At 39.3% G+C, this 13977-nt stretch overlaps 1 protein-coding gene across 6 annotated transcripts in view; it reads right to left on the bottom strand.

The window, feature by feature from the left end:
• Nucleotides 1–13977, bottom strand: part of cadm1a (cell adhesion molecule 1a) — a 279212-nt gene that overhangs the window by 40747 nt on the left and 224488 nt on the right. For all 6 annotated transcript variants that reach the window (XM_079898242.1, XM_079898244.1, XM_079898246.1 and 3 more), the window contains 2 exons: nucleotides 8452–8548; nucleotides 5748–5920 (listed from right to left, as the gene is read on the bottom strand). In XM_079898242.1, coding sequence (XP_079754368.1) covers nucleotides 5748–5920; nucleotides 8452–8548 — 270 coding nt within the window. The remainder of the gene's footprint in view (nucleotides 1–5747; nucleotides 5921–8451; nucleotides 8549–13977) is intronic.

The raw sequence follows: 13977 nt of genomic DNA, 5'->3' as shown, positions 1-13977 counted from the left end.
GAACTGTACACTGTATTTCCTCTAGATGGTTCTTGAAACAAAAATGACTGGAAAAAAAAAAGGAGAATTATTTCAAAATAAATAAAAACTTTTTACATCCTAAAATTGCACTGGCTGAACTGATTAGAGCGATCATAATTGTATCTATGATCAAAAAAAAGAAAAAAGAAAAAAAAGCATACAGTATGCATGGAATTCCTTCCAACTGTTTAATATTACTGTTTAATTACATCAATAAATGGCAAAAGTGCCATTTCCTTGCTATAGCATAAATTCAATCAGAGTGTATTCCTCCTCCATAAACTACACATTCCTCCTCTCTGTAGAATCAATGGACGAGAGGTGAGTGAACAGCGTAAAACAACAAGTACTGTACCTGCAAATATGACACTGGCAGCAGCACTGACACGATCGACTCCAATGAAAGGCTAATAAAGGGAGGGCCTAGGAGATGGCCCTTGTTAAAGGGATAGTTCACCCAAAAATGAAAATTCTGTCAGTAATTACTCACCCTCATGTTGTTCCAACCCGTAAGGCTTTCGTTTATCTTCGGAACACAAATGAAGATATTTTTGATGAAATTTGAGAGCTGGCTCACTCCTCCATATGCTTCTATGGGATCAAAACTTGCCAGCCCAGAAAAGTTAGTAAAGACAAAGTCACACGCATCACACACATGACCAGCGTCGGCCAATAGTGAGCCTACGTGGTGAGGTACAACCCAGAAGCGCTGCGCTGTTACACTGCGTGAATTCATTCAGGCCCACACAGACGAAAATGAATAGTTGAATAAAGTCATTATTTTTGTTGTTTTTTGCACACAAAAAGTATTCTCATCGCTTGATAAACTTATGGTTGAGCCACTGAAGTCATTTGGACTATTTTAACGATGTCTTTACTAACTTTTCTGGGCCGGCAAGTTTCGATCAGATTTCATCAAAAATATCTTAATTTGTGTTCCGAAGATGAACGAAAGTCTTACGGCGTTGGAACAACATGAGGGGGAGTAATTACTGACAGAATTTTCATTTTTGGGTGAACTAACCCTTTAATGACTCTGGCAGACAGGATGAAATGGGTGTGGATGGGAGAGGCTCCTCTGCCTTTGAGCCATGAGACATGAAAGCACTTAAAAACAGCACACATCCAATCTGCCAGCTGAACCATGTTATGAGAGATTTATGCTTCTCAATAATTACAAAGCAACCCAACAGTATGAAAACTCCTACAAAACATGCAACAAGCATCTATTCCATAAAAGACAAAGAGTTGTGCATCCGAGTTTATGAAGTCAATTCATTACATTTAATGTTGACTGTGTCCTACTGTGAATAATGTATTATGATGTAGTAAATATACTATAGTATATTAATTTTTTTATTCTTTTAATGTGGAGCAGACATAAATTGGAATCAGCTAAATGACAATAATAATAATTATTATTATTATACAGTATATTAAAACAATTTGAAAAAAATCCAATTTAATTTTCAAAAGTTAACCAAAACCAAAACAACTTTTTAACTAAAAAACAAGACTATGAAGTCAATTCTATGAATGCAACTTGAATAATATTAATAATAATAATAAATTCATTAATAATAAGGGGGAAAATATAATTTTGTATTGAAATTAAAGTTACATGATTAGGATAAATTATAATACTATATTATAAAATATAATAATTTAATTAATTTAATATAATTATAATACAAACACAAACACACACAATAATGGTACACACAGTTCATGCTGCTTGTTAACTGTTGCATAGTTATTTCTTTCACAAAGTTCAGACAAATTATCCATGCTTATGAAACTTCGTACTTTTACATCAATGTGCATGACAGTTCAGAAGTTCTAGTTTGAGCTTAGATACGAAAGCATGCACATCATTTGCAATGCATACTTTCATCTTCACACATCCAGTAGGACAGTTTTACATTGCCAACTATAATACGGCATATTTGCATGTCTGAATTCACAGATGACTAGATTTTTGAACGGCCGGCTGCCGAGGCCGTGTTTGACAGCAGCGAAATTTATCAGGGCAATCTGACTTTTAAATGTGCACGTCACCATTACGATGAATTGTGAGGGAAACACTGAAGTGACAAATTGAATAAAAGTTAGCAAGCTTTAAGAATTGACGAAAAGTATGAAATAAGTGATTTACGGCTCCATTATTACAGCGCAGGGATGGGATTAGACCCACAGTGACAGAAATGCATTGTATTTTTTTTCTTTCCCTACATGTGTTGAGCTCGCTGGACCGAGGCAGGATCTTCTCGAGTTACATGCACTGCTAGAAAGACTGCTGTTCCTCCAGCTGTTCTTTCTCAGTACTCGTCTTCTGCTACACATGTTGTTGGATATAAGGGACAATTAGGTGCCTCAAACAAGTCTGAGGATTGTCACAAAATCAGGCTGTTTATCAATCTCCATGCAATGTGTTTTTTCAGCAAGCTGTGTTGAATCTACATTGTGTGAGGGTTGAGGATTTAGGTTTACACAAAAACAAATATCTGTTTATGCTTGCCATTTGCACAACCACACAGGGGATTCCCTCAGAGGAAGCAAAGCCCAATGCTTTACTTTGGCCTGTGATCAGATGTACATTTCCATAACCACAAGCACTCTGTGGCCACAACACATTCTTCAGGGGTCCCACACTTTCTGACCTCTTTTTCAAGACCTTTTTAGGTCATTTGAGAATATTGGATACAATTAAAAATAAAAATCATTAAAAATCAGACTGATCTGTGAGTCAATTTGACAGATTCATCGAAAAAAAGAACGCTGCAAATCAGACTGACTCGCTAAAAAGTTTTACTCGATCCAAGAACAATATTTAGCCAAATAAATGTTTTAGGTCAGAACATAATTAGACAAAAAAAAAAAAAAAAAAAAATCACTTTTCCAGGCCTGGAAAACACTTTATTGTGAGAACCCTAATTCTTGACCCACCAAGAGTACAAAATCATGTTTGTGTTTGGGTTCAGTATGGCACTCTAAGCACAGTTAAGGAAGTGCATTGCCGTGATCGATTTTTACTGGGCGGCTGTGAGATACCAAAGGAAAGCCCTCTAAGCATGGAGGAATTGTTACGAAGAGGAAACGTGAGCGAGGGTGACAGGCAGAGGAGGAGTGCGCAATATTAAAGGCCAGGGCTGTGAAGGCAAAGGTAGTCTTTATTAGGTTAGAGGCGCTCTGTAAACTTGTTACAGGCCGGTGTGTTAGATCTCATTCCCCCCGCAGGGGCATGCTGGGATGGGGGCCTTGGAAAAGTGTCTCAGGGAATGTATTTTTTCCCCATAACCAGTTTAGTGCCAGCCACCCTCCAAGTGTTCTCCATCACTTAGCTTCACAACAGTTGGGGAACAAACGCATTAGAGAAAAATTGCCTCTGCAGTACATCTGTTCTGGCTGTCTATCGAGGGCCCAGGAAGCTCTGCTACCAGAAATCAAGAATCTGATATCAGCTCTAATGTGCTGAATGCTTTCTAGCTCATTCACAAGCGGACACTGTGGAACAGAAGAGTCATGCCCTTTTGAACTGAGGTGGCACAGATTATAAACACCCAATTAAATAAATAAAGATAAAAAATAAAAAGCACATTTTATTTCAAAATGTTAAATTAAAGCTGCATGATTACGAAAACTTGAATGAATAAACAAATAAAATGTTCGACAATTAAACAAATAAGGTGTAATTTTCAAGTCTTTGAAAAACTGATTAAAGTTGAAAATGTTGAAAACATATTTAAGTTGATTTTGATAAATAAATGAATAAACAAACTTTTGTAGATAATAAAATTGCTTATCTAAAACTTTGGGCCAGATTTAATAAACGGCAAATTAGCGTGAGAATGCACTTCCAAAAAAGCGCCAATGGGTGTGGAAAGTTCTCCGCTTGATCTACTGAAGACATGCAAATTAAAGAACACAGACGCAGTCAGATCATTTCCATAATGAACAACGCAATCTACCAAGAGCAGTGCAAATTATCATCTGGTTTAAGATTAATGTTAAATAATGGCACAAATACCAGTAAATTGACTAGCGTAAACCTTAGTAAATTACCTTGCATGATTCATTTAAATACTCTTCTCCCATACATTTTGCATCTGAAAGAGCATATGCAAAAAATCCTGACTCTAGTTTAACACCAAAAGAGGGTTTGTGCTGGAGCAAGCTGTTAGTAAATCTGCCCCTTTGAAGCATAAATCATGCATACACATGCCAAAATTGGGTCAGTCCAACTGAATCTTTTCTCTTGGAAGCTGCTCTTGAAACAACTAAAAACAAATATGTGCATGATCATTGGTTGTAAAAAATAAATAAATGAATAAATAAAAATACATATGCATGCGCATGTGCACATGTGACCTCCTGGAACTAGTCATGCAGGAGAATTGCTGGGACTATGTTGATGTGTATGATTGAATGGTGCCACTAGACTCTTGAATTACATCTAGATCTGCAGATTTATTATTATGTAGGAGTGCTGAAAGTGTTAACAACTCTTATAGTGGTTACATAAGGCCATGCATGAATATCTTCACAAATACCCTTCCAATATGCCATGCATTACATATGCCGACTGTATGAAAAAGTATCCTTACTGAGACAGCTTGCTAAATGCTCATTTTGCCTTCCCTTCTCTGTAAAGTAGAGCGTTTAATTGAACAGTGCCTCGACAGAACGGCGTAATATGCCAAGTATGCGAGAAGCGCTGTGGGTCTTGCTGAATGTGTCAGGGCCACTGTGTTTGTAATACGCAGATGTCATCCTATTAATTTGTGGGAGAATAATTATAAGAATATAGAGTACCCAGATGTCACCAGCGCCTGTCTTTATGAATGCACATGTATGTGTGTGTTGAATATATTATAGTGTCACTCTGTTAACACAATGGAGACGCATGATGCTAGATTAAATGGTGACAGCCCTGTCGCGCAGTCCTGTTTCTGCATTAGCAATTCTAATGTCAAATATGTGGTTGAATTGTGTAGATATTAAAAGCAGCATCAAGTCATAAAACATTCTGATAGAGTGTTATTTTCAATGCTGTTTTTAATAGGGGAGGGATTTGAGCTCTTGCAGCAACATACGTGGCTATGTCACTCTCTCTTCTATTCTGTTGGTTCAACTGTCATGAATTTCTCGTGGAATGACTGCCAAGTTGCTCATGGGAGAAACGTGTGAAAAGCCTGTCGCAATTACTGGCGCATTTGCACTTCGTGCTGGGGCAAGTTTTTGGAACACGCACAACCCGGGCAAAGCCAAGTTTCTGTGGCGACCCACCGACAACGTGCAATGTTCCCACACACACAGACACACAGAAACAAAAAGTTTGGCTTCTTTAAAGCTTATTCACAGTTTCATTTGATAAAATGACTTGAAATGAAACTGAATTAGTTGGGCTTTGCCTCCCTCGCTACTGACATAAACTGTATATCTGTTCACTTAAAGATCCTCACTGCAGCACAAATCCTTTTTAAAATAGCTCTGAGTCCATTGTTGCACTCTGAAAATGGACGACAGCAATTTCACCACAGGCTTAGTGCAGCAAAAGATATCAGAAGTAAATTCCAAGAGGAAAATGGTCAGATTAGAACGTGTCCTAGAGGAAAGGAAATGTCATTGAGATCAATGTTATTGACCCATGACTCAGATGGAGCGGTGAAGTGAGTGAAAGAGCAAGAGGTCGAAGAGACAAAACTAGTCGGTCACTTTGCACTTACCGCGCACAAAAAGGATGTAGTCATCATAGGCTTCACCCACAGAGTTAGACGCCACACATCGGTAAGTGCCGTTGTAGGACTTGTTCAGGTTCTCGATGAAGAGATCTGAGCCGGTGATAACTGCGTGAGATGGCACGTCATCCTCCACCCTCACCCAATTCACCTGTTGAGGCCTGGATGGAGAGACCGAGCAGAAATGACTTTGGCCTAGTGTTGTGTAGCCAGACCATCAAGCCTGGTTCAAATCACAGCGTTTTCTGGTCAAGGGACCTGACACTTAGGCAAAGAGGTTGTCTGACCAACAAGTAATGTTTTATGGGACATTTTACGGCAGGTAACAATACAGAAGTTGAGCCTATTTCAAATATTCAATGCCATGAACCAGTCTAGTCAGGATTGCAATGGCCATGGGATATCTGGAAATATGAGGGAATTTTAAATGTGTAATTTCCAGAAAATTCGTTTTTTTTTTTTTTTTTTTTTTTTAAATAGCATGGAAATGTATTGTACAGAAGATGTGGGGAACCCTGCTAGTAATTCCTTGGAAACAACAATTGTAGCAGTCTGGGAACTTGTATAGATTATTTTATTTTCCAGCAGACTAACTATCTGTGCATTGTGACTGAATCCAGCAAATCCGACTTTTGTTTTTTTGTGCAGTTTGTTATGTTAATATATTAAATGTGTGTTGTTTGAGGCTGAAACAGCTATGAGGCCCAACCCTCAGAAAAAATTATCAGTTGTGGTCAGTAACACAGATTGTGGGATTCGACCAATGTCGCAGCCTACGGCATTGGCAAATGAACAACATTTTGGCAAAGTAACAAAAAGCGAAAGGCTGTGATTTTCTCTTGTCTGCCTCAATTAACTGCCACTGCGAGCTATCTCCTTTTGTTCTCTAAACACCTGAGCCGAGCACACAACAGCCTATTCTACTTTCACAGTGATGAGCAGAATGAACTAAACCTACTGTGGAGAAATAAAAGAGGCTCTAAACTCTGCTCGGCTCTCACAAGTTTCAATGGCACTGCTGCAGTGTAGTTATTTCCCAAGAGCATCTGAGGAGGCTTTCCCTTATTGTTCTGGTTTTTGTGTCTGTGTTTAAACGTACCATCCTCTGCTTAAAAGAGAAGAGAGAAAAAAAAAAAAAAAAACTAAACAAAACCTTCACAGCTTCGAAACAAAGGATTGGTTCGCGTTCAATAGCAGTTGATCCTCAGCCACTGAGGATGGCAAAACAACATTTGATGGTGAGCAGCGAGTGGGGAATCTCAAAGTCTCAATCTGAGGTTAAATATACATGCGTAGCATAAAGATGCAGACGTTCCTGATATGGAAAGGGAGAAATGACCTAGAAAAAGTGCCTTATTGGGAGGAAGGCATGGGGAAAAACACACAGTGGAGGGGCTGCAGAGAACCTGGCGTGAGGCGGAGAATACAAATGGGATGGCAAGCCAAGCCCTGCACTGTCTGACAGTAATGACTGCAGCCCCTCTCCAAGCTTTAATGAAAATGACTTCCAATTTTCTGCTCACTGTATTGATTGTATTTTCATCTTTATTAAATGAATTCGGGTGGTGCCTTGTCTGCCCGCAGCATTTCAGTTTGGGTATGTTATGGGGCTTGTTGAATGTAAAAACACCTGAATGGCTTTCATTACATGTGCTCTCATTGAACTAACATTGATAACTTACTTTAGGCTCATGTGCAGTGGTCCCCAGAATTTGGATACTTTTGTACAAATAAAATGTGTGATTAGCTCTAAGCTTTTCTAAGAACTTTCTTAATTTTCAACCAAATATCTATTGTTTTACAAAAAAGTTTTTTGTGTGAAATATTTTCCCTGGAAAGTGTCTTTTACATTTACGTACAACAAATGCCACTTGGTTTGATATTCTGATATATGTAATGACATTCATAGAGTTTTAATTTGTCTTGAGTGCCCACATTTTTTGGCCACTGTATATATTTTTGTTTGCAGTAAGGGCATATGCAAAATTATTATCATGGCCCAAATAAATGATTAATAGTAAAAATATGGCAATCTAACTCAATCTAATTAATTTCAGTCTTTTTACACTCAAAGCATTTGCTGCTTGTTCAATTTAAATAATTAAAATGAATAATTGCAACAATTCTTGCAAACTTTCAAATTCCATCATTTTTCAAATTTCATCACTTTTATTATTTGTTGTGTTGAGACTACATGACTTATTTATTTTGGTCTTAATCAGTTATAGAGAAATTCCCAAAAAAAAAAAAAAAAAAAAAAATACATTGGAAACTTATTTTTTTATCTAATATTGCCAACCCTGTAGATTACCAAGTACTCAACTAAATTAAAATATCATTATTAATTTCATTTTACATGGCAGATAAAGTAATTAATAGTGAATATTTGGTAAAAATCCCCAAAATGTTAAAATTTTCATTGTGTAGAAAAACTAAATTAAAGTTCCTACAACAAGGCTATTTTTTTATTTTTATTAAATGGCTCAAATGAAAGTACAAAATATCACAAAATATCTTGGAATGCAGCTTGTTTAATCAGATCAGGACCAGAATTGTTGTATAATTAAGTCTAGAGGACTATTCTCCTCAGGGATGAGAGCCCATGACACAAACTGATCCAGATCAGAACAAACCATTGAAATGTTGCCAACATAGTCAGTGATAGAACATATAGCAGAGAGATGCATCTTACTCTGGTTTGCCTTTAGCCTGGCACGTCAGTTCCAGATTCTCACCCTCTCTAATCGGGCCCGAAGGAAACTCCACCACGATCTTTACCTCAGGTTTATCTGTGGGGGAGAAAAGTAAAGCACATCAGCGTCTCGTGCCCCCGAGCTGCATGAAACTTTAAACAGCCTTGGCTTTGTTCAACGCTTATTGGATTGTTCTCAGCCATTTGAGTCGATTCTTCAGCATTACCATTGTTTGATGCAAAATGTGTGCATGCTTTTTTTTCTATTAACCTTTAGAGTCATTTAAACATAATCAATACACCCTGATGTTTGCCATGTATACAGTCAGAAGTCATGACATCACGAATGTCCATATTCAAACTCATTCCTCTTGCGCTCTCAGAATTGACCTTTCTGCTCTGTAAGTACTGCCCTTTCTCATTTCTATTAAAACAACTGGCCGCTCAATGGTCCTATTCTCCAGTGACTGGCAGCCGGTATACTGCTGGCTTTTTGCACCTTGCGTCAGCCTTGCCTCTCAGCCGTAGCTGCTACATTTAGCATGAAATGTGCACTTCTGCTTGGCAAATCTCAGTTCTTTTCCAATTCAGCTGGGATTAGACTTCCTGCTGTGTTTGTACAGTGCAGCAGGAGGGGTGACATTCAAACTGACGTCGGACACATAACTAACGCTCTCTCACGTAGAAATACCCAGCGCTGCGTGTCTCAAATAACATCGGAGGGGATCTGACATTAGGGGTTGCACAAACTAGTCGACTTTAATGCTCTGCCATGACACTTTAAGCTTGAAATCTTTGCAGCTCACTTTTTCACTCCGTTTCCAACAGTTAAAATGACAAATAAATGCATACTCTGAGAGCGATTCACAAGATATGCTTGTATGTTTGTTTGCTAAATGTGCTGCTACATTGTAACGCACAAACATGCAGACAGTAGCTCGCACATCACGTGCAGATCGCGCGCACACTGAAACATTCAGTAGCACAGAAATGTATTGTCATCACTGTTCTGTGATTTCTCAACAAAATAGCTTAGAAACTGAAAAGTTCTAGCATACAGTATATTTCTTAGTAAAAAATCCCACAGCTTCACTATTAGTAGAGAGATGCTGCCAGGTAGAATTAATTCACACGCAAACGCTCTCTATAATGCATTCAAATTTATGTAATCTTTACTGTGCTACTTCATCTGTATTTGATTTAGAACGAGCAAAAATCTGTTAGAAACATAACAACCTAAAGACAAAAGAACAAAAATAAGCAGTTATGTACAGTATGTAGGAGCAATAGCCTTGTGGGCAGTAGCAACCCCTAATGTCATACGCCATAGCTGTGCACAAGGGGTCTCAGCCCGAGGTTAAGGCTTATTTGTTCATTAATGACGTCATCAGCGACTAGTCAACGTCAACTAGACTTTAATCACATAAATGTCGACTTCTTAAGTTGTTCAACCCCTATCTGACATACACAAACATGCGGGCCGGTCATTCGCTCCACATTTGTGTAAGCACCTTGCATAACGGTATTACACCTGTATGCCAATTTCTGATATCAAATAAGATTTTTCGTTCTGTCTGGCGGTCTAATGACATGATGAAACTTAATGGCAAACAGCTTATATAAGAAAATCATAGAGACATTTAGCACCCCTGGCATTTAATGGACTACACAAGGTTGTTGCTCTGCTGCTTTTGTAGAATGTGTCACATATCAGGCAAATACTAAATAGGTTCCTGTTTGCCAGAGAGTGTTTCTACATATAAGGACATGACAGGCAAAAACAGGAAATGGCAACCTTTGTGTTATACTAAGTGTTAAGTGCAACAAGAAAATAACGCATTAGACACAAAAATAGCAAAAATAGAGCATAAAGAATACTAAGAGACAAGAAAGTGTTACTGGCCTTTCATTGGGCATAATGGATCCAAGGAACATCAGGTAGAAAAATATTAGTGACTGTACCAGAAACATTTTGAAGTGGAAATCAAAATTGACCCCATTTACTTTCTCAATGCTTGTTCTTGGTTTTATTGTCAATGATTCATCTCATTCATCTCATGTTGCAAAGTCAAACTTGTATGACTTACTTTCTTCTGTGGAACACACAAAAAAGATATTTTGAAAAAACTGTTTTTGTCCATACAATGAAAGTCAGTGGGGTCCAAAACAACAGTCAATTGTATAGACAAAAACAAACAAAGAAACAGTGTTCAAAATTTATAAAAGAAAGTCCTACAGGTTTGGAATGACATGAGAGTGAGTAAATGACAGATTTTTATTTTTGAGTGAACTATCCCTTTAAAGTTCCTAAGATTCGCAGAAGGCTGTGGTGTGCTTGCCAAGTTCACCACACTTATGTAAGTGGGCTCCACAGGAGATTCGTGCTCTGAGGTTCCTGCTGCTTCCTTGAAGGTATTCATCCTCTTAAACTGACAGGTTGTAATGGCTGAGCTATGCCTTTCCAGTACTATGCTCCATTGCAGGGCTGGCCGGCATCCAGCCCTCTAGTTTCTCAAAGGAACTCAAATCTAATATTCTCCCAGTAATGGAGCTTGAAGTGGCATTCCACAGATGCTTATGCGACAGCGTTATGTGTATGTTCAACAGAGGTGCGGGAGATATTAGAGCTGCTCCCACCTGCAACTTTAATGACATCACTGCACTCACTTTGGCAAGAAATGTGGGTTAAACAGTAGACATGCACTGATGTAAAACAGTGGGTTTGTAATGTTGTAATAGTCTAGAGTCATTAGTATGCGTAAATCAGGATAAGCAGCAGACCTTGCGTTGGAGGCAGGTCATGCATAAGGGCAAAGGAATTTACAAAAAATCCACACAGAGAGATGCTAAGTGTCCCTGTGGAATCAAAGGGTAAAAGATTATTTTACTGAAACCATGTCAAAGTTGCCCACAATAACCACCAGATCCCACTCTTTCAATTTTACCGGCTCTTACGGCACTTTGAATGGACTGGATTTTGAGTGAACGGTGACTTCACTTTGACCCACAGATTTCACACTTTCTTGGATTTTTTAAAGTGCACGAGAAAAAAAAAAGCGTCAATGTCCTGACATGATTTATCACATTATTTCGGGACTGATGTTTCAACTGGCTTTTTGGCAATCGCTAAATTTGTTGAGTGCTTTGCCCACTTGATGCTTGTTTGACCTCTTCTATCAACAAAAAGTGATCTGTTGGCCTTCTATCTTTCCAAATTACACCCTGTCAGAGCTAACATTTCTGTGCCATGATGGACAGCCTGCTCTGATGTGAGAGAGAAAGAAAAGAGCGCCCCACTCAGAAGTTCTGTAAGAGGAATATCCACCTGTTTGTCTCAGCTCTATGGAGACTCCTTCCATTTCTCCCCTTGTCATCTTCAAACTCTTCGCATGAAAGGCTCTGAGTGAAAGTTTCTTGCTTTGAAGCTTCCTCTGCATTAGTTCCTTTCCAAAGCTCTCTCTCTCCTGGCCACGCAAGCATTAAATCCACGGAAAGCAGCGCCACCGGCCTCCGGTTTCTCACTAGCTGGAGCGCCGGACAGAAAAGGTCACTCTAATTCTAATAACACAATTATTGACACGAGATATTGTTGTCATTCCTTACCACCGCCATCACGAAGCATTTAATTTCCCTCAAGCTGCTGAACTGCACAAACTGTTTGCATTGTGTAGCTATCAATATTTCTAGCTTATTTAATATCCACAGCAATGTTTTTCTATTTTCTATTGCAAAAATGTACTCCATTAAGTCTGCCTTCACTCAATGATTTTTAACATTGATTGTTTTCCCAGTTTCAGCAGAACAATTTGAAAGAAGAGTGAGCCAGACAATGACTCTTACACCAGCTCTCCCCAGAGCATGACAAAGGCTGCCTGTGAGCACGAAATCCAGTTAAATAGCATAGACAAAATGGTTTTACATTTTTCTGCTGTAAGTGCCCAAAGCCAGAGCCCAAATATCATGCAGTTTTTGGAGATGTGTTGTCTTTGACAAAATAAGGTCAGGTAAAGAAGTCTTTCCAGTGATCTTCTAAACCCTGTGGCAGGCAAGACTAACCAAGAAAAATATGCTTGATGAGGACCCAAAACAAAATATCTTAAAAAATCCTATCTGTATCTTCGGATGAAGACAGTGCCCAAGGCTCTCATCCAATCAGAGGCAGAATCTCTGTCACGACTGAATCACCAAAGCGCAAAAACACACTTAATCTTTCATCACAGGCCAAGTGACATGGCTGGACTAATGTCTGCTCTCACAAAGGAAAGGATAGACCTGACTGATTTAACACAAGGACAAAGAAAAAAAAAAAACACTAACTCAAAAGAGAGAGAGAAAGAGAGAGAGAGAAAGAGAGAGAGAGAGAGAGAGAGAGAGAGAGACACCTTTACCTAGTCAAGACTATGACATTAAGCATATTTAAATGAATAATAATGTTACCACAATAGTTCTAATTCAACAATACTAATTCTATATCAATAAATTTCAAATGCTGTCACACTGTCTTCTGCTCGCTCACATTGTACATAAAAAACATGAAATTAAATATAAAATAAACAACAAACAAACACCATTATCTACTCAAATATATACTGTACATAAATGAGCCAAAACATTATGAACACCTGCCCAATATGCTGCCGGTCATCCACATGCTGCCAAAACAGCACCGACCCGCAGATACATGGACTCTACAAGACCCCTGAAGGTGTCCTGTGGTATTTAGCACCAAGACATTAGCAGCAGATCCTTCAAGTCCTGTAGGTCGTGAGTTGGAGCCACCGTGGATCGAACTTTTTTGGTCCAGCACATCCCATAGATGCTCAGTTGGATTGATATTTGGGGAATTTGGAGGCCAGAGCAACTCTTCATCACGTTCCTCAAAACGTGTGCAGTTTGGCAGGGTGCATTATCCTGCTGAAAGAGGCCACTTCCACCAGGGTACACCATTGTCATTAAGGGGAGTACCCGGCTGTAACGCAGTTCAGATGTTATGGGAAGGAGGAGGCGGGAACCGGCGAACATTCAAATATTTTAATAAATAAATAAACCAATACAAAAATGAAAGTATAAGCCAGCAGCCCTGGCCACACAGTCGCCTTTATGGTTCCGCTCCTCCGTGAGAGATACGAGACCGGTGCGTCGCGCAGGTGTCGCTCTTCAGTAATCACGCCACCGGCCTCGTGCCACCCTCTCACGGCCCTCGGCCTCGTCCTGCTCGCCACACCGGCCTACAACAGTGTTTAGGAAATTTAGGCACATGTCAAATATACGTCGAACATAACTGGCCGGCCCCAGGGTTTCCCAGCAGAACATTGCCCAGAGCATCACATTCCTACAGTGCATCCTGGTGCCATCACTTTCCCAGGTAAACGGTGCACACGTACATGGCCATCCACGTGATGTAAAAGAAAACAGGACTCATCGGACCAGGCGACCTTCTTCCACTGCTAGAACAAGGTCAAGTTCAGCCCCGTGCCTGATTGTAAGCGCTTTAGATGGTGGACGGGTCAGCATAGGCACTCTGAT

Source organism: Squalius cephalus (assembly GCF_949319135.1).
Source record: "Squalius cephalus genome assembly, chromosome: 17".
Taxonomy (NCBI): domain Eukaryota; kingdom Metazoa; phylum Chordata; class Actinopteri; order Cypriniformes; family Leuciscidae; genus Squalius; species Squalius cephalus.
This window is presented reverse-complemented; position numbering and strand designations above follow the sequence as displayed.